At 36.3% G+C, this 25,654-nt stretch overlaps 2 protein-coding genes across 4 annotated transcripts; one reads left to right on the plus strand and one right to left on the minus strand.

The window, feature by feature from the left end:
- Positions 1–222: 222 nt before the first annotated feature.
- me3 (malic enzyme 3, NADP(+)-dependent, mitochondrial) lies at positions 223–8,770 on the plus strand. Of its 2 annotated transcripts, none has more exons than XM_051905259.1 (15): positions 223–484; positions 1,208–1,392; positions 2,021–2,154; positions 2,288–2,437; positions 2,617–2,692; positions 2,762–2,923; positions 3,339–3,442; positions 3,721–3,830; positions 3,955–4,052; positions 4,536–4,649; positions 4,860–4,965; positions 5,611–5,753; positions 6,220–6,393; positions 6,516–6,614; positions 7,569–8,770. In XM_051905259.1, exons 1-15 carry the CDS (start codon positions 238–240, stop codon positions 7,728–7,730), a joined length of 2,064 nt encoding a protein of 687 aa, XP_051761219.1. In that variant the 5' UTR covers positions 223–237; the 3' UTR covers positions 7,731–8,770. The 2 variants fall into 2 exon arrangements, with proteins under 2 accessions (XP_051761219.1, XP_051761220.1); XM_051905260.1 differs by having other exon boundaries at positions 269–425.
- Positions 8,771–13,612: 4,842 nt separating this feature from the next.
- On the minus strand, positions 13,613–24,952 carry nxpe3 (neurexophilin and PC-esterase domain family, member 3). Of its 2 annotated transcripts, none has more exons than XM_051906302.1 (6): positions 24,614–24,952; positions 22,995–23,154; positions 20,469–21,238; positions 19,779–19,849; positions 16,755–16,955; positions 13,613–16,059 (listed from the first exon to the last, which is right to left on the minus strand). In XM_051906302.1, the coding sequence occupies exons 2-6, from the start codon at positions 23,085–23,087 to the stop codon at positions 15,494–15,496; spliced, it is 1,701 nt and encodes a 566-aa protein (XP_051762262.1). In that variant the 5' UTR covers positions 23,088–23,154; positions 24,614–24,952; the 3' UTR covers positions 13,613–15,493. The 2 variants fall into 2 exon arrangements, with proteins under 2 accessions (XP_051762262.1, XP_051762261.1); XM_051906301.1 differs by having other exon boundaries at positions 24,230–24,950.
- Between the last annotated feature and the right edge of the window lie 702 nt (positions 24,953–25,654).

Raw genomic sequence — 25,654 nt, forward strand, 5'->3', positions numbered from 1 at the left:
AATTATAGTACTATTATTAAAGAAGAATACGCGGTTTATGGAGTCTTTTGTGTTTTTTGTGTGTGTTTGTAGAAGATTGACCACACAACTTCATTTATAAGAACATGTTTGAATCGGAAATCCGAGCGACGTACACGATAAAGTGTCTGTTTTTATTCTGTAAATTTAAAATGCAAACGTTTGAACAAACAAAAAAGACGGGGAGCGGCCAGACAAGTCTACAAATCATCCGTTTATATGGAAACTACGTCACTCGCATGGCCTCATCCTATTGGCCACTTCTGTCCAAATGGGCGGACCCAAGAGCCCGACAGCTTTGGGAAGCGAAAGCGTCAATGTCAAACAAACCTGGATCGTTTTTATCAGCGAATTTCAACATCATCCACAGACAACGGGCGTCAGTGGAGACAGGCAGCAAACAGCAGGTCAGCATTTGGATTCAACCTAGTGAAGCAGAAGGTGCCGGTGGACTGGCTGTTCTCAGGTACTCGGCTTTGCTTGTAAACAAATGTCTTATAGAACAATGACAGTGCCGAACCTCTCCGTAATGTGCATTTGGCCTCAAACATCTACTGTTGTTTAACTGAAGAAGCGTAGGGAACATCTACAGATCATAATACAATACATAATGCATTTGTGTGGATATTTGTGTTCTACCTAAAGGCCTTGTTTACAGTTGGAGAGGACGAAGTTGCTGAACCTGCAAAATTTGTATTAGTAATTTATTATTTGCACCGCGACAGCCCGTTATAATAAAATAAATTACCATGCTGACCACATATGATTGCTATGACAGTTATTCTTATTACTGTAAAATCATTTTGTTGGATTATCAACTAACATGTTACAAAAACCAGCTTGAACATATAATGGTTGGATTTTTTGCTACTCTAGGTGGTCTACCAGCTAGAAACCAGCTATTAAACCAGCAATAACTGTAGCCAGTTGCAAAAACTGTTTAGACTACCTTACTAGTTGGTCATCTAACTTCAAAAGTTACTAAAATATGTAGATAAGTCTAATTTGAATCTGAAAAGACTGATTACCTTGGTTAACTGCTTGTTGGTCAGACTTTAAGATACAGCCTTAACATAGTGGCTGTGTTTATGCAACTTAACAGAGGAGGGGGGGGTTGGCAGAAACCATGATTACCATTATGAAATTTTCAAAAGAAATCTCTCTGAACCTGAATTCTCTCGTTTTGCAGGAATCATGAACTCTCTCTCGGGTAAGAGTGTGCTGGCGCTGTGCAGGGTTTTCTCTAGTCCCCTGTCACTCCCTCCTGCTATCGTAGGGGCAGTGAGGGTCTGTCACACAGGTGTGAACTCCAAGGGCACTGTCTTCACCAAAAAACGAGGCTATGATATCACCAGGAACCCCCACTTGAACAAAGTAAGCATCTTAAGTGCCCAAAACTCTGTGCAGACATGATCTACGTGACAAAGTCAGTGCTTTGATGTGATTTTATAACATTTAGTAATGCCAAAGTCCCCAGAGATAAGAAAATAAGAAAGTGGCATTGTGAAATCTTTAATCTGAATGCAAAGTCTGACCAAGCATTATGAAGCATCGAGTGGAGGTCAATGCAGAGTTGTAGGAAATGACTCAGGAGTTTTGCAAAGCACTTTTTGCTGGGTAGTGAAAATGTGTCTATGTAAATGTTTTTTTCACATTCTGTATCCTGTTTGGAAAGACTTTTAAGTCAGAATAAGTTAGGGGATGAGGAATGGGTATAATTGAGAAGTGTAAAACTTTAAAGCCATAATGGATGGAAACTGTTAGACGTAAACAGTGAGTGGAGAATCTAACAGGGGAGGGTGGCCATGCTTACTTCCCATTGGTCAGAAATAAATAGATCCAGCATGTGATGCATCTACCCTAAGCTGGAAGCTTGCCCTAGTGCAGACCCACTTGCAGGGTGATAATTTGTATTCCAAACAGACTGTAGGAGGAGTGTACATTTTTCTTTTACATTTACAGCTGTCACATGTTGTTAATGAAGTTATGGTGCTGTTAACAGGGCATGGCGTTCACCCTGGAGGAGAGGTTACAGCTGGGAATCCACGGCCTTCTTCCTCCCTGTTTCCTCTCTCAGGATGTCCAAGTGCTTCGTGTCATGAAGAGCTACGAGACACGCAATAACCCTCTCGACAAGTAACCGAACTTCGATTGAAACATTCTTAACTCGATAAACTCGGCCTGATCCATGCCAGTGAAAAGCACAGTGATGATACTTTTGTTAGTCCATTTCCCATTAATACTCAAAATAACCATTCTAACTCTGCAGATACATATTGCTGATGACCCTGCAGGACAGGAATGAGAAGCTTTTCTATCGTGTGTTGACCTCTGACATTGAAGAGTTCATGCCAATTGTCTACACTCCTACTGTTGGCCTGGCCTGCCAACAGTATGGACTTGCTTTCAGAAGACCAAGGTGAGGTATATACATTCTCTGGACCCGGAACAACTTGTTTAGCCAGACCAATTCTGAATAAAATGCTTTATAAACACTCACTCAGACCAGTCCAACCAGTTTTTCTTAGCTGCATGAGGAAAAAAAACGGAACATAATAGGGCCACGTGAATTCATTTGTTTTTTGTATTTTTTGGTAGAGGACTGTTTATCACCATCCATGACAAGGGGCATATTGCCACCATGCTGAACTCATGGCCGGAAGAGGACATTAAGGTATGTGCAGAGTGATTAAGTGTCATTCAGTGCCAGTAGATGGTAATTTCATTGTATGTGCATTAATAGGCCATAGTTGTGACGGATGGAGAACGAATCCTGGGCTTAGGAGACCTGGGCAGCTATGGAATGGGCATCCCAGTGGGCAAACTAGCTCTGTATACAGCATGTGGAGGAGTGCCACCTCAGCAGTGCCTGCCTGTGCTGCTAGATGTGGGCACTGATAATCAGGTAAAATAAGATTAGCATAATTACACCACTGTTCAAAAGTTTGGGGTCGGCACGATTTTGTGTTTTTGAAGTCTCTTATGTGCACCAAAGTAGCTTTTATTTGATTAAAAAAATACAATAAAAACAGTAATGTTGTGAAATATTATTACTATTTAAAATAACAGCATTTGAAATAGAAATCTTTTGTAACAATATAAATGTCTTTACTGTCACTTTTGATCAATTTAATGCATCCTTGCTGAATAAAAGAAGTTATTTCTTTCAAAAAAAAAAAAAAAATCTTACCAACCCCAAACATGGTAGTGTATACTGTACGACTGTACTCTGTTGTTCATGTTTCATTGGATTTATAAACATGGTTGTCCTGTTGTAACCCTGTTGTCTATTTTTAACACATTTGTTTGTTTTTGTTCAGACTCTCTTGGATGACCCCTTGTACATTGGTTTGAAGCACAAAAGAGTGAGAGGAAAAGAATACGATGACCTCATTGATGAGTTCATGCAAGCTGTCAGTGACAAGTATGTTTGAACTAAAATTCTGAAATGAAAGATCATTTACTCACCATCATGTTGTTTAAGTCATTGCTTTGAGCTGATATTTTTGGTGAATCAATTGATCCAGTTCAAAGATTTTGTGTGAATGATTTGTTCATGAATCAGATATTATCTGGTTCATGATTTCAACTCACTGACTCAATGATTTACAACAAGTTAACTAGAGGGTAAGATTATGTGTGTTAAATACTTCCAAACTGTAAAAATGTCATCATTTTTTTTGTTTATATCTTTTCTTTCAGGTATGGGATGAATTGTCTAATTCAGTTTGAGGATTTTGCCAACAGCAACGCCTTTCGTATTCTCAATAAATACCGCAACCGTTATTGCACCTTCAATGATGATATCCAGGGTACTTATTAAATATATTACATATGACAATAATGATTTGCATTCTTTATAATGAAAAATTTATAGTCTTACTTTTATCAAGAGCCATAAAATTGTTTGCTTATCTCTTTCTCCGCCTTTTCCAGGCACAGCTTCTGTTGCTGTTGCTGGGATACTTGCTGCGCTTAAGATCACAAAGAATAAACTCTCTGACCACAAGTTCGTATTTCAGGGAGCAGGAGAGGTAATGTGCATTCAACGGAAAGATGCTACAAAATTTTACTGAGAAATAGCAAATACAAGACCCATTACAAAACACAAGCTTAAGGCCCATTCACACACCAAGGACAATAACTATAATGATAAAGATATATTTTCTAAAAATCTTTCTAAATATAAAAAAATGGAGTCCACACCATGACTATAATGATAACGGCATAGAATCACTTTCAGAATGATTTTTTTTCAAGCTGATGAGTGATAAAAACATTGACAGCCAATCAGAATCCATTTTGCTTTTAAGAGCTTGAGCATTTAAAGCAGCAGATGACAAAACTGTAGTGTGCAAACAGAATAAACAGAACGATATCACCCGCTGGTGTTGACGCTAATATAGTTATCGTTATCTTTTATAGTTATCTTTCATGGTGTGAATTGCGAACTGGCCTTTACGCTAGTTATTCCAGGATTATCAGATGTGTTTGGTCTGTGTCTGTCACATAACCAGGCTGCCTTGGGCATTGCTCACTTACTGATAATGGCCATGGCCAAGGAAGGTACATCTCATGCTGAGGCGGCCAAGAGGATTTGGATGGTGGATTCCAAAGGCCTAATTGTCAAGGTAACAATCAAACCCACACTAGCTTGTCTTTTTTTGGCATTCTTTCATTCAAACTATATTTGTCCTCCTACTCTACATCTGAATATACAAATGCATGTAGGCTTAATTGAAAATGTCATTGCATAAATTACAGCAATATACTGCATTTGAACGCCTCCACAATTAAATGTTATACCAAAACTGTTATTTTTGTATCATTTGGCCATTTAGGGCAGAAGTCATCTGAACCATGAGAAGGAAGAATTTGCACACGAGCATCCGCACATAAAGACTCTAGAGGAAGTGGTGGAAACTATTAAGCCCACAGCTATAATTGGTAAGGAGTGTTTGAATCCGTTCTATACCAGTGTTATTTTAGTATTATTTATATACTATGATAGCATTTATTAATATTTTGAGTTAACTTTTATAATTAAAATAAAACTATAATTGTAATTATATAGTTTTTATTTCAGTTTTAGTAATTTTAGTACTAAGCTTATTTCAGTTAGTTGCCAAGTCAACATTTCTTTGATTTTATTTTATGATATTTGTTCATTTTAGCTCCATTTCAACTGCCAAAAAAAAAAAATATATATATATATATATATATATATATATATATTTTTTTTTTTTTTTAATTAACTAACACTTTTCTAAACACACATAAGTTTTTTGACTATGAATTTGACTATGAGTACTGAGCAGATTGGTTGGTTATGAAACTGAAGGATTGCAGATATTCCTCCCCTGTCTCGTGTGTTTTTATAGTTAGAATGGTGCTTGGTGAATCTTCATAGTTTTTATTTATACTGTAAGAATTGCAATGGCATATTGAAGCCATTAGGTGGCATACTTAGAGTAAACATTTAGATTTTTACAAAAGTCAATTTATTTCTGTTAATAATCCTAAATCCATAATACGTTTACTGTTTAAAAAATGTTTTGGTATTAAGTTTGATGTTTATAATCCCATCTACAGGTGTGGCTGCTATAAGTGGTGCTTTCACTGAGAAGATCATCAAGAACATGGCTACTTACAATGAACGGCCAATTATTTTTGCTCTCAGCAATCCCACAAGCAAAGCTGAGTGCACAGCAGAGCAGTGTTACACACTTACTGAGGTAATCCTCATTGAAATCAAATGAATAAAACTGGTCAGAGGGATGTTAAAAGGATAGTTCATCCAAAAATGAAAAAATGTGTCAATTACTCACCCTCAAGTAGTTCTAAACCTTTATGAATTTATTTGTTCACACAAAGGAAGATATTTGGAAGAATGTCAGTAACCAAACAGATCTTGCCCCCCCCCATTTACTACCATAGTAGGAAAAATAAATACTATGGTAATAAATGGATGGTGAGATATGTTTGGTTACTGACATTCTTCCAAATATCTTCTGTGTTCTTCTGAACAAATAAATTCATAAAGGTCTGGAACTACTTGAGGGTGAGTAAATGATGACAGAATTTTCATTTTTAGGTGAACTATCCCTTTAACTAATGGCCTCTTATTATTATAGCATCCCATATAGCAGTTTTAGACTAAATGCTTCACATGAGTTAAAAGGGCATGTGTGTTTATCACAGGGAAGGGGCATATTTGCAAGCGGAAGCCCCTTTAAAAAGGTCACTTTGGCAGATGGGCGCAGCTTCTACCCTGGCCAGGGAAACAATGCTTATGTGTTCCCTGGAGTAGCACTGGGAGTCATCGCCTGTGGTGTTCGCCACATCTCAGATGACATTTTCCTTACTACAGCGGAGGTAAACGCACATGAAGAGTAAAGACGCAACCATAGTAAACATGAATGTTTGCTTCAGTAGAAAACACATCGATTACAAATTTTATTTGTGAAAGATAAGATTAAGGCTTTGATTTCTTTTAGGCAATATCTGACATGGTTACTGAGGAGAATCTGGCTGAGGGTAGACTGTATCCTCCTCTGAATACCATCAGAGAAGTGTCCTTCAAAATTGCTGTTAAGGTCAGTAACTGTCCCCATATGCAGATGATGATGATGATTACTTCAAAAACAGGTCTCATTAGCCAACTCTACATTTCGGCACCCATAACAAATATGGAATGAGACCGTGCTAAATTAAGAGATTTATTAATATAGCAAAGTAGGTTGTAAGAGCTGTCAGGTCAGATTTCACAGTAAAACAGTGCTGTACAGTTACTTTTTCCAGATTTTAGCACTACTGCTAGTGAACTAAAAATCATTAGCACAAAATCAAAACAGAACAATGTTGTTTTATTAAATTAAGAGATTGATTCGTAGCCAACTCTACATTTTGGCACCCATAAGAAATATGGAATGAGATCATGCTAAGTTAAGAGATTTATAGCAAAGTACACTACCATTAAAAAGTTTGGGGACTGTAAGATTTTTTTTTTTAACAAAATTACTTTTATTCAGCAAGGATGCATTCAACTGATCAAAAGTGACAGTAAAAACATTAATAATATAACAAAAGATTTCTATTTCAAATAAATGTTTCTGGAATTTTTATTCACCAGAGAATACTGAAAAAATATATCCACAAAATATTAAGCAGTAAAACTATTTTGAACACGGATGATAATAATAATAAATGTTTCTTGAGCAGCAAATAAGCATATTAGAATTATTTCTGAAGGATCATGTGACACTGAATCTGGAGTAATGGCTGCTGAAAATTCCCCTCAACAATAATCAGATTCAAGCAAAACTTGAATGTCAAGAAGATTTGATGCCATGAAGTTTGTAAACTTAATGGGATCAGTTATATTCCCTAAAAATCCCAATTAAAGTTATCACAAATGGATGAATTTTGTCTTTACACAAGTTGTTAATAGCAAACATGAGAAAATCTGTCACTGTACAATGCAGTAAAGCAATAACTTATTGTTCCCTTACTGTTTTATTCTTTCCTCCCAAACCCCTCTTTTTCTTCAGATTGTGGACTATGCCTACAAGAAGGGCATTGCCTCTTCGTACCCTGAACCTAAAGATAAAGAGGCCTTTGTTTTATCCCATATCTATAACTCTGATTACGACTCCTTCACTCTGGATTCATACAGCTGGCCCATGAATGCCATGAAGGTTCAGAACGTGTAGAAAATTTGGACACGCCCTCTCTAAAGGGATATATTCATATCATTCACATGCCTTATTTCTCAGTTCATAATCATCTGACGATATACACTCCAGCTCCAGGCTAAAACAGTAGCTGCTCCCACTGATTTGACACGAGATGAGCTGTATCCACTGCGGGCTAAAAGTGATAAAAGAATGCAGTGTTCATTCAAGCTCAAAATATCTTTAGAACAGTGGCTCAGTTCAAAGGGAAAAAATGCAGCTCTGTTTAAAGAAGTTACAAGCATTTTCCCACTTAATCAGGCCTGTTTATCAGTGGTCCTCCTCTCCAGTATATTAGCTCTACATTATTGTTCTATCAGCTCTTTAATTTTTTTCTAACTAGTTATCTGCTCCAACTATTTAGTGCTCCTGCAAATGCAAATGTCAGTACAGGGAGAGATATTTTTGTACAAGACTCCCACTTGGAAATGACAGACTGCTTGGGTTGAATGTTTGAATGAGAAGGGATTTTTATTACGTAGGTAAAGTAGTTATCCAATTGACTGCAGTGTGAATTGAGTCCTTTTGCAGTGGATTTTTTTTACAAGTTTCTCCTGTTGTCTACACCAAAGTTTGTCTAATTTTAAACGTATAATTGTCATGTAGCAATGAATACTGTAAATTGTTAGCTTGAGTGTATCTGTTTATTTAAGAGTCCACCTGAGAAGTGAGCTATTTGTCTGTTCATTGCAGCATGTGGAATTGTTTTTAACGTTGCTCCTAATTTTGGAATATGCTTTGCTTATTATTAGTAACGCCCGACTATGGAATTATATTTTCAGATATTCAAGGAGATTTTGAAGGGACAGTGACTTTTAAATAAACACTAAGAAAAAACAAATGGGTTTTATGTTTATGAGTTTGAGCTGGCATCTTGGTTTTGGGCTTCGGACTGAGAGACATGGAGCTTCTATACAGTGGTTTTCTCTTCAGCATTTGTTTTTGTTTGCTGTCAAACTACTGTACTGTTTTTTTTAACTTTACAAAAATAAATACGAGAGCATACTAAAACTGCTAAATTGATTAATTGTATTTAATATTTCATTACAACTTTAACTTTTCAAATTGTATTTTATGTTTGTATCCAAATATCATTATTATTCCAAATTAGGCTTATTATTTTGTATTTTACTGCTTTTTGTATTTATGTGCCTTCTGCAAATGTAATTGTTGCTAGTGTAATTGTTTAGTTGATTTTTTTTAATTTTTTTTATTCATATTGGATTGTACTTCTACCGTCGCCATATAATATATTTAAGCATGTGTGAGGGAATTTACAGCATTGTGACAAAATTGTGTGGAAAAAAAAAATCAAACATCCTGTTCAGGCCCTGTTGTATATTACATACAATCAGGCACGGCTCCAGCTTTGAGATGTAAGGTGGACCATTTGACATTCCTGGTTGACCGGAGTTTTAACATTATTTTATTTTTATAACTTTATTTTATAACAAAAGGATTGGGTCTTTAAATAGTCTCTCTCTATATAAACATACAACAATGCTAAGGAGTTTACAGGTTACTTGCCCTGCCAAAATTTTCACTGGCTTCACCACAAAAATAAAAACAGTATTTTAATAAATAATGTTAAATAAAGTAAACAGTCAGTAATAAAATAAGAACTTATGAACAAATTACAAGCAAATACAATAGAACAAAGAGACAAATGAAATAGATTCCAGAAAGGTCTAACAGTATTCAGGTATGGAATACTATAATGTATAAATTAAGTATATATTAATACTTATTAAATCTAAAGAAGTTATTCAGTCAAGAACAAATTTGAGTTTTTTTCCCTTTTGTTTTTTAATTAACAACAGCAGCAGCAAGTATATTAAGCTACTGTCACTTTAAGACCAAATCTGACACACATCAGATATTCTCCCAACTGTTTACGTTCATTAAGACTTATGAGGATAGTTGCTTATGAGGATAGTTGTCAAAACGTGCATTTTTGATGTAATGTTGTGTGTATTTGTCAGTTTAAACATGATAAGTCACAAAAGAGAACTCAGTTCAGTAATGGCGCATGTACAGAATTGAGTTTCTTTCACATCTGGTTTAAAAATCGTTTGAATGTTTATAAAGGCCGCAAACACGTTCTAATGCTTTCTAGTTTTTAAAATAACGAGGAATTGTGATACTACCTTGAAACCGATAATGGTGCCTGCCTCTTTTGATAAATGATGATCATAGTGTTATGCTCACCTTCCTTGTCAAGGTTCTTCATATGTAATCCCAAATCTGCCAAAATTAAAAATAAACAAATACATAAATAAATACAAAGAAATGTAAAAAAAAAAAAGAAAAAAAAAATATATATAAATATACATAGAAAAGCAAAAAAAAAAAAAATTGTTTATACATTTATTTCCTTATTTATGTATATATTTATTTTATTTATACATTTATTCATTTCAATTTTTATTTATTTCCACATTTATTTATTTATGTATTTATTTCCATATTTGTTCATTTCCTTATTTGTTCATTTCCACATTTATTCATTTCTACATTTTTTTTTATTTCTACATTTATGCATTTTTACATTTCTTGTCTGTAGGGTAATGAGGAGGGTGTGGTTTACCTCAGACATAGGATTGGAGCTCAGAGTAGGCGGGGGCGAAGCGTTGAGGCCACAGTGACACCTTGTGGTGTGCCCGAAATACAAAAAGTGTAGCCTACTGACGAGCCTGCCATACTGGGATGAATGACTTGGATGGGCAATATAGCCAAAATCTTCTATCAGGGGTTAAGTCATATAATATCAACCTAACTGTACTGTGTGACATGGATAGGCTACTCTTTATTCCGGACATGGCCGTAGAACATCGTAGGTGTGGATTTGTAAAATGTCCTGGGCTGGCAAACATGAACAGCAACATCTTCAACAGATCTGATAACAGGGACTCTGAAATTGAAGCGCTTGTTATTTCCCATTATTAATCATTTGAATGAATGGGCTTGCGTTTGATTGAGATTCGGACACCGGTCAGAACACGGAAAGGAACCAACGCACATATAGGCTACAGCAGGGTTGGGGAGTAAAGGAATACATGTAACAGCGTTATGTAATGAGGATCAGGGGCGTAAATTTCATCTGACAGTTGGGGGGGGGACAATAAACATAAAATTTCTCAAGAGCAATTTTTGAAGGGAACACAAATAATACAGCCAAAATTTTACTTATAAAGGATATGTAATGTTACACAGAAGAAAACCTTACTACTATTATTAGTGTAGCATGGAGACTGTGCCATTTACGTGTGCGATTTATGCCCCTGATGAGGATACTAACTGTAATTCGTTAGTTACATCAAAAAACGTAGTAATAAAATTAGTTACATTTTGAAAAAAGGGGGAATACTATCAGGATTACAATGGTTTCATTTAAAACTAAATAACACTATAATAAACGCTGCTTGATTTTACAGTATTTCCTGGTTCTGTTGCCAGTGATGATTCACGCAAGCCACCCGCTGGTGCATGCGCAAATAACACCCGTGTACAATCTCCTCAGATGCATATCGAATCACTGCTGCTTGCAACGATGCTTCCCGCGGGGAAAATGCGTTCAATTCATGGGCTGTATATTCAGGGCTGTATTCCCAGGCTGTGGAAATGAGACATGATTGCTTAGTTTTAATAGGTTTTAAAAGTAACCAAAATGCTAAACATTAAAATTAAAGCAGAACAAACATGAACGGAAATGTCTGATACGAGCTTGTTCAGTTTGGTTATGATCTGATGTCACTTTTATATTTTTAAGCTCTAGGAAATATGAATGTGAAGTGAATTTGTGGTCTCGTTGATAGAAGATTTTGGCCATATTGCCCATCCAAGTCATTTATTCCGGTATGGCAGGCTCGTCAGTAGGCTACACTTCTTGTATTTCGGGCACACCACAAGGTGTCACTGTGGCCTCAATGCTTCGTCCTCGCCTACTCTGAGCTCGATTGCTATGTCTGAGGTAAACCATGTCCTCCTCATTACTCTACGGACAAAGAAATATAAAAATACATAAATGTAAAAATAAAGAAATGTAGAAATGAATAAATGTGGAAATGAACAAATATGGAAATAAATAAATGTGGAAATAAATAAAAATCGAAATGAATGTATAAATAAATAAAAGAAAAAATAAATAAATGTGGGAAAAATATATACATAAATAAGGAAATAAATGTATAAATAATTATTTATTTTTGGTTTTTGCTTTTCTATGTATATTTATTTATATATTTTTGCTTTTTTACATTTCTTTATACATTTATTTATGTATTTATTTATTTTTAATATTGGCAGGTTTGGGATTCCATACTTCAAGGCTAAGGGTAGTAATCTGTGTCGCTTGCAGCCCCCTCTTTTGGTGAAAATAATCACTACAAGATTTCTCTCTTCTCAACCAGCAAGCTATGTTTGACTTTTTTGCAGTGTTTTGAATGTGCTGTGAAGCTGGGACAGCTCCAGTTGGTGACAGGACACCAAAAAACCTGGACTGTCCTCGGAAAACGGGGAAGTCTGGAAAATAGTAAGTTTTCATGTCTGGATCAAACATGAGTTTATAACTACCAATATATAATTGTTAACCAAAATAAGCTCAAGGTTATTGAAATACGGAAATGAAACTACAACAGTAATTTATGCATTTTTAATAATTTAGATTTCTTATCCACATGTACAACTCTCATTTCTCAAATAGCCAGTTAGATTTTTTTTCCTCTTTCTCAGACTTCCGCTAAGGTCAGTTTCAGTTAGAGTTAACTTAACCCTAACCTAAAACTCTTAACCCTAATGTTTTCCAACAATTTTTAAGAATAGTCCACTATTTTCAATAGGCACGATGAGAGATTATCCTCTACACATGAGTAAACATAAAAAATAAAATAAAATAAAAATGGATGCTTAAGGATTTTTTTTTTTTTTGAGTCATGATCAACACTGGATGATGGATGAGGAATTTTAAGAGCTTTAATCTTTAAACAAAATAATTTTCTCTCAGATGTCGCAATGACATCTCTGATGACGTGTTCACCAGCACAAGGGCGGGAAAATAACCTGTCCTCTCCAGCAACCTGTCACTTGCATAAGATCACAGCAATAGCAAATAACATCAATCTAATCAATTACAGATGGACAAAATCAAGTCCCGCCCTACTATTTTTTATCATTAGTGAAGCTGTTTTACTTGTACATCATAATAGGGAAAAAAGATAATAAATAGGGAAAAAAAAAAAAAAAAAAAAAAAAGAATCGCTGTTTCATACCGACTTGTCATGTTATGCGTCACCCTTTAATAGTAAGCTCAGAGACCCAATTTTCCAGCTGTAAACCACATAAAAATGGAATAGTACAAATGAACACACACAAAAAAAGTGCTAAATAAGGCACATTAACTGACTCTTCCAAGAAAATCTGAATAATCATATTTGGAGTATAAATGTATTTTACATTGCATTTGAATACATGAAATACAACATACAACATGATACAACTACAGTATCTCACAGAAGTGAGTACATGAAAAGATATAATAAAATATTTACAAAAATGTGAGGGACATTTTTGTAAATATATTATTATATCTTTTCATGTGACAACAATGAAGAAATGACACTTTGCTACAATGTAAAGTACTGAGTGTGCAGCTTGTATCACCGTATAAATTAGCTGTCCCCTCAAAATAACTCAGTACACAGCCATTAATGTCTAAACCGCTGGCCACAAAAGTGAGTACACCCCTAAGTGAAAATGTCCAAATTGGGCCCAAAGTGTCAATATTTTGTGTGGCCACCATTATTTTCCAGCACTGCCTTAACCCTCTTGGGCATGGAGTTCACCAGAGCTTTACAGGTTGCCACTGGAGTCCTCTTCCACTCCTCCATGACGACATCACGGAGCCTGGTGGATGTTAGAGACCTTGTGCTCCTCCGACCTTCCGTTTGAGGATGCCCCACAGATGCTCAATAGGGTTTAGGTACCTTCAGCTTCTTTAGCAAGGCAGTGGTCATCTTGGAGGTGTGTTTGGGGTCGTTATCATGTTGGAATACTGCCCTGCAGCCTAGTCTCCGAAGGGAGGGGATCATGCTCTGCTTCAGTATGTCACAGTACATGTTGCCATTCATGGTTCCCTCAATGAACTGTAGCTCCCCAGTGCCGGCAGCACTCATGCAGCCCCAGACCATGACACTCCCACCACCATGCTTGACTGTAGGCAAGACACACTTGTCTTTGTACTCCTCACCTGGTTGCCGCCACACACGCTTGACACCATCTGAACCAAATAAGTTTATCTTGGTCTCATCAGACCACAGGACATGGTTCCAGTAATCCATGTCCTTAGTCTGCTTGTCTTCAGCAAACTGTTTGCGGGCTTTCTTGTGCATTATCTTTAGAAGAAGCTTCCTTCTGGGACGACAGCCATGCAGACCAATTTTATGCGGCGTATGGTCTGAGCACTGACAGGCTGACCCCCCAACCCTTCAACCTCTGCAGCAATGCTGGCAGAACTCATACGTCTATTTCCCAAACACAACCTCTGGATATGATGCTGAGCACGTGCACTCAACTTCTTTGGTCGACCATGGCGAGGCCTGTTCTGAGTGGAACCTGTCCTGTTAAACCGCTGTATGGTCTTGGCCACCGTGCTGCAGCTCAGTTTCAGGGTCTTGGCAATCTTCTTATAGCCTACGCCATCTTTATGTAGAGCAACAATTCTTTTTTTCAGATCCTCAGAGAGTTCTTTGCCATGAGGTGCCATGTTGAACTTCCAGTGACCAGTATGAGAGAGTGAGAGCGATAACACCAAATTTAACACACCTGCTCCCCATTCACACCTGAGACCTTGTAACACTAACGAGTCACATGACACCGGGGAGAGAAAATGGCTAATTGGGCCCAATTTGGACATTTTCACTTAGGGGTGTACTCACTTTTGTGGCCAGTGGTTTAGACATTAATGGCTGTGTGTTGAGTTATTTTGAGGGGACAGCAAATTTACACTGTTATACAAGCTGTACACTCACTACTTTACATTGTAGCAAAGTGTCATTTCTTCAGTGTTGTCACATGAAAATATATAACAAAATATTTACAAATTTCTGTGAGATACTGTATATACATTTTTGGATCATTCAGAGGTAAATGCAGAATGGAATAAATTATATTAATACTTATCAAAGGCATGATGGACAAAATAAATAGTACAAGATAAGCAACAAAGTATAATCTATATCTCTGCAGACACCCCTTGTCATACCTGTATGCTCTTTCACACTTGTCAAATTCCAAACATCACATGACCACATATGGCCAACATGTCCACATATGGCCAACATGTCAGCTAGACAGACAGATAATGACCAGCTAATGCAATCACTGTTTACCAAGGCACAGAAACAGATGTTCTTGCACTCATAGTTCATAATACTTATATACTTTCTGTAATCATCTCAACTTATTTCTTTAAATTTTGTTACAAATTGATTTATATATAATTGAATTTTATACAGTTTCAGCCTTTGAGTTGATGGCTTGGTTCTTGTCCTAAAGAGATCGTTCAAAATTCTATTATTTACTCACCCTCATGTCATTCCAAACCTGTATGACTTGCTTTCTTTTTCTGCAGAATAAAGAAAGACATACAGGTTTGGAATGAAGGATGAGGGTGAACTAAAGCCAAAAATAGAACTTTTTTTTTTAAAAGTTGCCCTCAAATACTGCTTGAGAAATTTAGCCTTGCATTAGCCCCGCCTTTTTTTTCTCCTTACCGGGCAGATGTGGGAAAGGATGAAGTTAACCATATTTGATATAATGTCAGGTGGAGGGTGTAGCTGATGAGGGTGGTGGTGGGCCAGTGTCATCTCCCAGGCGTCCACCAGCTGGATGTTCAGACCTTTAAACATGGCTCGGAGCACTGCGTCAAGCTGTTGAGAGAACCAGTCGCTGTTGAACAAGCTGGACTCCGGGTCCAGTTTCTGGAGATTGGCCGTGCGGATCAGGATCAAAGTCGCTGGTTCTCGGTTCAGCAGTCGGATCACCGCCCTGCGAATGTGGCGCAAGCGTCGTATGTACACCTGCACTGGGAAAGTGCTGAAATGTGACCAGATGCTAATCATGACCACCGTATCCGAGCCCCCTCGTAAGCGGTCCAGCTCATTTGAGATATAGTGCATCTCAGCCGAGGACACGGACGTGAAGCGGATTGGTGGCCCGTGGCAGCGGTATCTCAACAGTATGTTGTGGTTGCTGTCGACAGCCATGTACGGGCCAACATTCTTCGGGCTATGAAAGTTGAACTCTTTAAACTCTATAATGTTGAGATAAAACAGGAAAAGAAAAGATTCATGCCCACCCAGGAAGAAAATGTTTAAAATACTTTAGCATGAGGAAAAACTCACCATAGACTACAAACAAATCTCTCTACTTTCACACTGTTGTTTTTAATGGAACCCATTCAATATGACTATATCATAATACTACTAATAAAATAACAATATAATGCTAATAATAATATTAATTATTATTATTATTATTATTAATAAAATATTTATATTTTATTCAATTATAAAAATTAAACCAGAATAGAAATGTATTACTATAGTAGTAATTCTGTTGTACTGTAAATTAAATATATAGTGCATTTAATAATATAATAATTTTATTTTACAGAATAACAGTAAAATTCTAACACTAATATTCATGGGCTGTCTTAATTTCTTTGCTTTCAAACTTAAACCATAGAGCTTTTATTTTAGCAAAAAAACACAAAGAGACCAAAAAGCTTCCTTTTTGTTGAAAACGGATTAATAAATGACATTATTACAAATTTGGAAAGATGGTTGTTGTATATTGCATTTTTAAATGCACATTATAAGCAACCCAAACTCGAAGTGCTTGCAAAGATGGCAACTGTGTGGCAACTATTTTGCTTTTTTTTTTGACAACTCAAAAGGCCTGGATCAATCCTCACAGAGAAAAAATATTAAAAAAAATATTACTGACCTGGAACGTGGGCAATGAGATACTCGTACCACTGTCGCACAGTGGAGTCTCCATACATGTACAGCATTTTCCCTCTAAGACACTGGGTTATGACTGAAGAGCCATTAAACTGACGCATAACGACACCACTCAATGGCCTCCATGATCCCTGGTAGTAGTACCCGGAAGGAGTGAATTTAAGGTGCATCCCTTTGATTCGTACTGGAAAAAAGAAGGGAAGAAAGAAGTGACAATGAGGAAATGTTGAGTTATTCCAAACTGAGCAGAAGACCACTTTAGAAGAAAAAAAATGCTGATCATTTAAACGTGTTAATACTGTTGTCATGTCCTTGTACGTAGCTTTGTGTTTTTACTCATATGTCCCTGTTGTGTGGACACGTGTGTTTGTGTTCTTCTCGTTCTCCACGCTCATTAGAGTGTGAGAGTTGCGGCTGATTATATGGGCGAGTTGAAGTGGCTTGACTGGAGTGCCAGTTTATTTTACAATGTATTTTTCTCCCATTTACAAAATAGCAGGGAGGTAAGAACATGTTTATCTTGCTTTTAGTTTTGATTTAGGAAAGATATATAGCCCGCACTAGAGGTTTTCTGTTTGTTATTTTGGCCCGTCCCCCTCCCAAAGGTTTTAAGTTACTATCCCTCAATGAACTCTTTTTTTTGTCTAAAATAAACGCCTACTTTTGCTGCATTCAATTGCTTGTTGTGAGTGTTTGAGGTATCCTGAGCACCAAAACAGCATATTAGAATGATTTCCTAAGGATCATATGACACTGAAGAGAAGACTGAAGTAATGGCTGCTAAATTACATTTTAAAATGTATTAAATGATAATATTTCACAATATTACTGTTTTTAATTAAGCACAAGCATTAGTACAGGCAGGCCATGTAGGCATAGCTCAGGTATCAGCAGACTATCAGCTGTTTCATCTTTATTCCATTATCTAAGGTGAATATTTATACATGTTAGGGCTGACCGACATGGACAAAAAAAAAAAAAAAAAAATCATATGGTGATATTTTTTGGCAGAATGGCGATATTCGAAATACATCTCTGTATTTTCTACTTTTTTCTATTTGGATAAAAAAAAAAAGCTGTATTTATTTAAAAAGAAAATGTTAATTCACATCCTGCCAAATGTTATCCTACAAACAATGTTCATATTAAAGGTTGACAACAAATATAGTGAAGACAACCATGTAGGCTCGCTGTGGAAATACAAACCGGGGATACATAAGGGGCGGGGCTACATAAGGTCTATATATTATGCACAAAAAAGGCTAAAATCATATTGTAACAACATTAGAATCAAAAACAAAAATAATGCTTTTAAGTTAAAATCACTAAAATAAAAATGAACCTAAATAAAAGCAAAAGAACATATTAAATGTTAACTGGTAAGAGGTCAGGGAAACACATTCACTTCATCTCAGCTTAGTGATCATACGTTCAATGAAGTCTCTGAAGTTTAGTGGAGACTCACTTTCATTTTGCTGTCAGAAGTGGACGAGCCTCATGTAAAGATGTGCATGACTTTCTAACATTTACAGATGGTGAACCTGTGAAATGTATGTTATGCAGTGCACTGACATGACAGTGCACATCTCAAACATGATAAACAGCACAAATATCTGTCAGAGCATCTGACAGGGCAAGCCGCATTAAACTATATGAGTTAACTATATTTTGAAGCTCTTAATCTAAAGCATGTCTCAAGTTTAGGACAAACTGGATTATGCACTTTACCTGCAGCAGCTCACTCTGTGTCCTCTGCTATTTTTCAATGTGCTCACAATATCAAACTACTGTATATCGATATAAATGGTATTGCTTTATCCAAAATCGTTTATAAAAATATATTAAAGGGTTAGTTCACCCAAAAATGAAAATTCCGTCATTTATTTCTCACGCTCATGCCGTTCCAGACCCGTAAGACCTTCGTTAATCTTCGGAACGCAAATTGAGATATTTTTGGCTCCGTGAGGCCTACATAGGGAGCAATGACATTTCCTCTCTCAAGATCCATAAAGGTACTAAAAGCATATTTAAATCAGTTCATGTGAGTACAGTGGTTCAATATTATGAGAATATTTTTGGTGCGCCAAAAAAACAAAATAACGAATTATTTAGTGATGGCCAATTTCAAAACACTGCTTCAGGAAGCTTTGGAGTGTTATGAATCTTTTGTGTCGAATCCGCAGTTATGAGCGCCAAAATCACATGATTTCAGCAGTTTGGCGGTTTGACACGCGATCCGAATCATGATTCGACACGCTGATTCATTACGCTCCGAATCTTCATGAAGCAGTGTTTTGAAATCGGCCATCACCAAGTAAGTCGTTATTTTGTTTTTTTTTGGCGCACCAAAAATATTCTTGTCGCTTTATAATATTAATATTGAACCACTGTACTTACATGAACTGATTTAAATATGTTTTTAGTACCTTTATGGATCTTGAGAGGAAATATCATTGCTCCCTATGTAGGCTTCACGGAGCCATCGGATTTAAACAAAAATATCTTAATTTGTATTCCGAAGATCAACAAAGGTCTTACGGGTGTAAAACGGCACGAGGGTGAGTAATTAATGACAGAATTTTCATTTTTGGGTGAACTAACCCTTTAATACATCATACAAACTCGATATGCTGCCCAGCCCTAATACATGTAGCACAATTACTTAATCTTCAGTTTAGCCAAGCTTGCAATAAAACCACCCAACGCCCCTTCTTTTGACGCCAGTTTCAGTTATTGTATATGGCTGTGTTCTGTGTTAAACTTCCTTGTGAGGTTAATCGCAGGCTCAGGTATATTTAATTCACTGCTAAACAGAAACCCCATAAGGAACCATACTGCCAAAGACAATTGTTATGAATCAACAACAACAAAATCTGTGTGTTTTATTGAGTGGTCCTGACTGAACTGTTTTTGATTCAAATAAATGCAGACTTGCTGAATGTTTAAAAAAATCTTGCCAACCAAATTTTTGAACGGTAATGTATATTCCTTGTGACACACACATTACCTTTAGAAGCAGGTAAAACAGTCACATTTTCCACCCCTGCAGGATGTATTGGGATTTTGATATTTATTCCACTAGAACAAAACAAAATTAAAGTGTCATTCATGAAGAATGTAGAAAAAAGGTGCACTTTCATCATCAAACTGAAGTATTTATAATATGTGACCCTGGACCACAAAACCAGTAATAAGGGTCCATTTTTTTAAAATTGAGATTTATACATCATCTGAAAGTTGAATTCATAAGCTTTCCATTGATGTATGGTTTGTTAGGATAGGACATATATAGAATAGGATAGGACAATATTTGGCCAAGATACAACTATTTTAAAATCTGGAATCTGAGGGTGCAAAAAAATTCAAAATATTGAGAAAATCGCCTTTAAAGTTGTCCAAATGAACGCATATTACTTACAAAAATAAATGTATGATATATTTACTGTAGGAAATTTACAAAATATCTTTATGGAACATGATCTTTACTTAATATCATAATGACTTTTGGCATAAAAGAAAAATCGATAATTTTGACCCATACAATGTATTGTTGGCTATTGCTACAAATATACCTATGCAACTTATGACTGGTTTTGTGGTCCAGGGTCACATATATCAGCATTCTGAGCACAGTAAATATCTGCATTGGCCAATAAAAAGCAAAAAACGGTATTGCTGTAGTTAACTTCTCACTCACCTTTGGAAGAACTGCGACTCATAAACAGTGAGAAGGTGTTTCTTATACCCCCCTTTTGAGTGGTTGATCCGTGTATCACAGTCCAACATCTTGGGCTTATAACAGAACCAGGGTTCTCCGGTCTGTGGGTCTGTGTAGTTGCAAAGCGGCTGCTGTTTGACCGGCAGGCACAAATTACACAAAGTTGTCTCAGAGAGGTACCCTGAGCGGAAGAGGCTCTTGAAGAACACCCGGTCTGATTGCTCCTCTCTCAGTCGCCTGAGGACCATCACGGCCTCGCTGGAGTGAATCATGATCAGCTCCACCTGCACAACACCTGCCCATAGCAGTGGGAAAAATACAGTGTAGTTTCCATTGTTGTGGTCGTGTACCTGCCCCGCCACACCTGCCGCCAGCTCTGGTGTGTGAAGTCGCGCTACTAGGAAGTCTCCTCCGTGTTTTTTGGGCTGGCCCAAAAAGTTGTGCATCTGTACTTTCACTACCAGCTGCCCACCAATCTGCAGCTCTCCAGGGTCTTGGATACTGTAATAGCTCTGTGCAGGATCAGTACTTTGACGCAACGGCAGTCCTAGGATCGATGGCTCTGGCCAGGCGATGGATTTGAGAATATAGCTCTCCTCCCTGGCTTCCTCTCCAGAGGGCTCCTGGCCGAGGTGGGCGCAGAATGAGTAGTTGAACTCCACAGGCAGAAAAAATTCAGAGGTCTTCAAGACTGACTGGATGCTGTTTTGAAGCTGATAAAAAGAAGACACTGTCTGACAGTTCCAGCTCTGCAGGAGACAAAAACACAGAAGCTTCAATGTGAAACTCATTCAATAGAGAAGCATGGGAAAGTCTTTCAGAGTTTACAACACAAATTGTGTTGGCTTATTGTTGCCCTTTGAAAATAAGTGCATCACCATGAGATATTAAAATAATGCATGTATTATGCTATATTTACATTGACAAAATAACATGAATTGTGTTGCCGTACATCCTATTATGTGACCACAAACAACTAAATTGTAGTATTATCTAGGTAGTCAGCTAGAAAAGAATAAAAGAAGTCTTGCACAAAGAAAGGAAATATGAACTATTACTTACAGATTACAAAATTAGATGGATAGTTACTGATGTATTGTTCAGCAACTAGACACTATTGTTGAACTAGATCCTCTCCCTTACAAATTAAATTATTTTTTAAATCCTGATAAAAGTACTGTAGTGCCATATTTCCCAACTTTTTTTTTTTTTTTTGCCACGGCACAGTACACCACTGAGCACTAAACTGCACAAACATGCATTGCTTCAAATGGCATATTAAACCTGGATATTAAAAGTAGCACACACATTTAATGTGAAACTTGAGCTTAAAGGATTAGTCCACTTTCAAATAAAAATTTCCTGATAATTTACTCACCCCCATGTCATCCAAGATGTCCATGTCCTACTTTCTTCAGTCGAAAAGAAATTAAGGTTTTTGATGAAAACATTCCAGGATTATTCTCCATATAGTGGACTTCAATGGCCTCCAAACGGTTGAAGGTCAAAATTACAGTTTCAGTGCAGCTTCAAAGGGCTTTAAACAATACCAGACGAGGAATAAGGGTCTTATCTAACGAAAAAAAAAAAAAAAAAAAAATCAAAATGTATATGCTTTATAGGCACAAATGATCGCATCACAAGTGCTTCCACCAGAACGCGATTCCGTATTCTTCAAAAAGCTTACGCTGAATGTCCTATGCCTTCCTTATTCAACTTATGGAACGAACGCGGCGCCAGTTCCGCTTTTTCCGTAAGTTGAATAGGGAAGGCGTAGGACATTTAGCGTAAGCTTTTGTGATGCGATCATTTGTGCCTATAAAGCATATACATTTTGATTTTTTTTTTTTAGAAAATGACCAATCATTTCGCTAGATAAGACCCTTATTCCCCGTCTGGTATCGTTTAAAGCCTTTTGAAGCTGCACTGAAACTGTAATTTTGACCTTCAACCATTTGGAGGCCATTGAAGTCCACTATAAGGAGAATAATCCTGGAATGTTTTCATTAAAAACCTTAATTTCTTTTCGACTGAAGAAAGAAGGACATGGACATCTTGGATGACATGGGGGTGAGTAAATTATCAGGAAATTTTTATTTGAAAGTTAACTATTCCTTTAAGTCAGGTATGAACACAATAAAGTCATATAGTTAGCTACAGTATATGATGTTGTTGGTGATGACAAATTTACATATCGCCATGAAAAACCTTGTATTTTTTTAAAATAACTAAACATAGTGTCATCAAAGTTGGTAATGTGGCTTTATACGTGCATGTCTTATTATTATAATATTAACATTTTATGTAAATAAAGCTCAAATGTTGTTATGAGTGTTTTGACCAGCGAATGACAGAGCTGTGTTTTATCAGTCACTGGAACAGTAAATAAGATGAATTCTTGTTTGTAGCATTTATTTTATTTTATATTTTATTGACATTTGATAATTTTCCACTACTTACAAACCTTTATAACAACCTTAAACACAAGATGAGGCTTTTACTCACTTCCAACGAGGTGATATTCCAAAGCAGGAATAGGAATCCTAACAGTGCCAGCAGAGTAAAGAAAGGGACATATCTGGGAAAGTATTTCTCCATGGTTTCCTCTCTGTGTCATCCTTCTGTCCAACACTACAGTGGGTCATGGCTGGCCATTATTTGCATGCTAAGCAAATAAAACAGATCAAAATAGCATGTAAGCAGCTGTATCCAAATATATTTACAATGGCTTTAGGGCCAAAAAATCTCGTAAACTCTTTTTAAAAGACTTTAAAAGCTCCCATTAAAGATTAACAAAAATTGATCCCAAAAGTAAACACAAAGAAATTTACAATACAGTCTAAAACAGACATGTTTACAAGTCCCTGAGGTCCAAGTCTCAAGTCTTTTTTTTCTATTTTTAGCAATAGTTTTTTCAGCTAGTTATTGTAATTAACGGTGTTTTGAAATATCAAAACTACTTCTACTTCAAAATTGTCTAATAAAGCACAGAAGGTATTACTTAAATCATTCATTATTATTTATTTTTTTTTTTTACAATAAAAAACTATTACTTTAAAACTATATTTGAAACAAAGGGACGTCACCACAAGAAAAAAAAAACGTACTGTGTCTCTTTGCTTTTAATTTTATTACTAAATTTTCATTTGAACTTTTAATCCAATGTTTACTTAACTGAGCAATATTTGCAGGCTACATGCTAATATTTTAATGTATTATTCACTTAATAATAGCATTAATAATTAACTCATTTCATTTATTTAATATTTTTTTCTAATTTCTAATAGTTAAAAAATATTCAAATAAATAAAATAAATTTTGCTATGGTACAGAGAACCGTACAATTTTACTGGTAATGTATAAACTACTGAAATTTTGGTATGTGAGGCACTAACTGTTTTTTCTCTTCGTTTTGTAATTTGTAGACAGTTTCCGTCTTGCTTCAGACACTGTCCAGCACGTAGCATTTATGCGTTACAATAAATCAAGGTGAATTAAGACAATGAATCTAGGATATGTGTCCTTCTACATTCTAGTGCATTGCAAAACAAACCCATTTTTGCCACAATGCCACACAACTTAGCCTTTAGAGTCTGAAACGCCAAATCTCATATCAACTTTATTTTGGTGCATGACCGAATCAGGGATGCTGTTAAAGCATGCACACAATAACGTAAGGATCTAACTCGTGTAATTGCATATTCTCGATTCTGTGATCGAACGTAGCATTATTCACTCACCTACTGCACTGTTGCACCAGTACTGGCGTGCTGCTGATGTTGACTGCTTTGTTTTTATCCATTATGACGGCAACATCATGACCAACAGTCAGTCAAAAATGAACGAAATAACCGAGTCACTGAAGCAGACTACAGCAGGCCAGATTAGAGGACAACCAGCAGTGGCTGCACGTCGAGATGCGTTTGCTAACACTCAATCACGCATAATCGTTTCCGCCCCAGTTGTATACAGGAATAAAACGGTAAACGGATAATAACCATGATTTAATGTGGTTACATATTGCGCTTCAATAGGAAATAATAAGCAATCATTAATTTGCATGTTGATTCCGTTTATACATATTCATTTATACGTTGTATCTAAGGATGTTTGTGTTGTTCTACCTCCGGTGGTCTCATGTGGGCTGCACACGTCACTGAGGTTGCTCAGTATTAAACCTCCAGGTTTAACATTCATTCAGCATTCCAAAATTTGCATTTTAATCCCAAATCCGTCCTTTTGTTTCGCAATTTTGCATGCGCCAATTCACAGATTAACTCTTGGTGGTGGGATTTTTATTTTTCTTTACTGACAAGGACCAAAAACAATGTGTTGTTCGTTAATATTAAATAATTTAGTTTCAATGTAAACAATTTGCATTTTTTTTAATCCAGGAAACTCGTATTTCCGAGAGCACGTGAAGACAGCATACAGCATTATTATTGAGTACCTCTTTCCTGTAGCTTAAAAAAAAAAAAAAAAAAAAACTATAGCTGTCTCTGATTGGTTGAATGCGCCGACGTCACCATGATGACATTCAGACTTGGCGCAAATCCATTCCAGACATAATAAATGGAAGCGGGTGCAAATGAATAGGTACGTGTTCTCTTTTTATGTGAAATGGTAAATACCAGTTTGACTCAGAATGATTGATGTGCACTCCTGACACAAATTAATAAATTACTGTCACTGTTGTAACATTTATTTATTTATTTATTTTGTAAAATGATGAGCAACGTTGTGGAATTATTTTACTACAATTCTGTAAGGGGTTGCTTATTATTTATGATGACCACGGGCATTAAAACTAGCAATAAATAGAGTGCATTGTTTTTAAAGCAATGTTATATGCAGTGTTGGGGTTGGGGAAAGTTACTTTTAAAAGTAATGCATTACAATATTGCGTTACTCCCTAAAAAAGTAACTAATTGCGTTACTTAGTTACTTTTTATGGAAAGTAATGCGTTGTGTTACTTTTGCGTTACTTTTTCTCATCTGGGCAGGGCTTGCTTGTTTGTTTTTTAATAACAAAAAAGTTCTATTTTTGGCTAGGGCTGCACAACGATTAATCGCGACTAATCGTTTGCCAAATAAAAGTGTGTGTTTATGTAATATATATGTGTGATAAATACACACACATACATGTATAAATTTAAGAAATATAT

Source organism: Ctenopharyngodon idella, chromosome 9 (genome assembly GCF_019924925.1).
Source record: "Ctenopharyngodon idella isolate HZGC_01 chromosome 9, HZGC01, whole genome shotgun sequence".
Lineage (NCBI taxonomy): Eukaryota > Metazoa > Chordata > Actinopteri > Cypriniformes > Xenocyprididae > Ctenopharyngodon > Ctenopharyngodon idella.

Excerpts from the sequence above, each read along its gene's own strand:
- me3 (XM_051905259.1), top strand. The coding sequence starts at position 238 with ATGGAAACTACGTCACTCGCATGGCCTCATCCTATTGGCCACTTCTGT. Across the intron at positions 1,393-2,020 it reads GGAACCCCCACTTGAACAAA|GGCATGGCGTTCACCCTGGA; the intron begins GTAAGCATCTTA and ends TGCTGTTAACAG. Across the intron at positions 2,924-3,338 it reads ATGTGGGCACTGATAATCAG|ACTCTCTTGGATGACCCCTT; the intron begins GTAAAATAAGAT and ends GTTTTTGTTCAG.
- nxpe3 (XM_051906302.1), bottom strand. The coding sequence starts at position 23,087 with ATGGAGAAATACTTTCCCAGATATGTCCCTTTCTTTACTCTGCTGGCA. Across the intron at positions 21,239-22,994 it reads GGAATATCACCTCGTTGGAA|AGCTGGAACTGTCAGACAGT; the intron begins GTGAGTAAAAGC and ends TGTCTCCTGCAG. Across the intron at positions 16,060-16,754 it reads TCTCATTGCCCACGTTCCAG|AGTTTAAAGAGTTCAACTTT; the intron begins GTCAGTAATATT and ends TCAACATTATAG.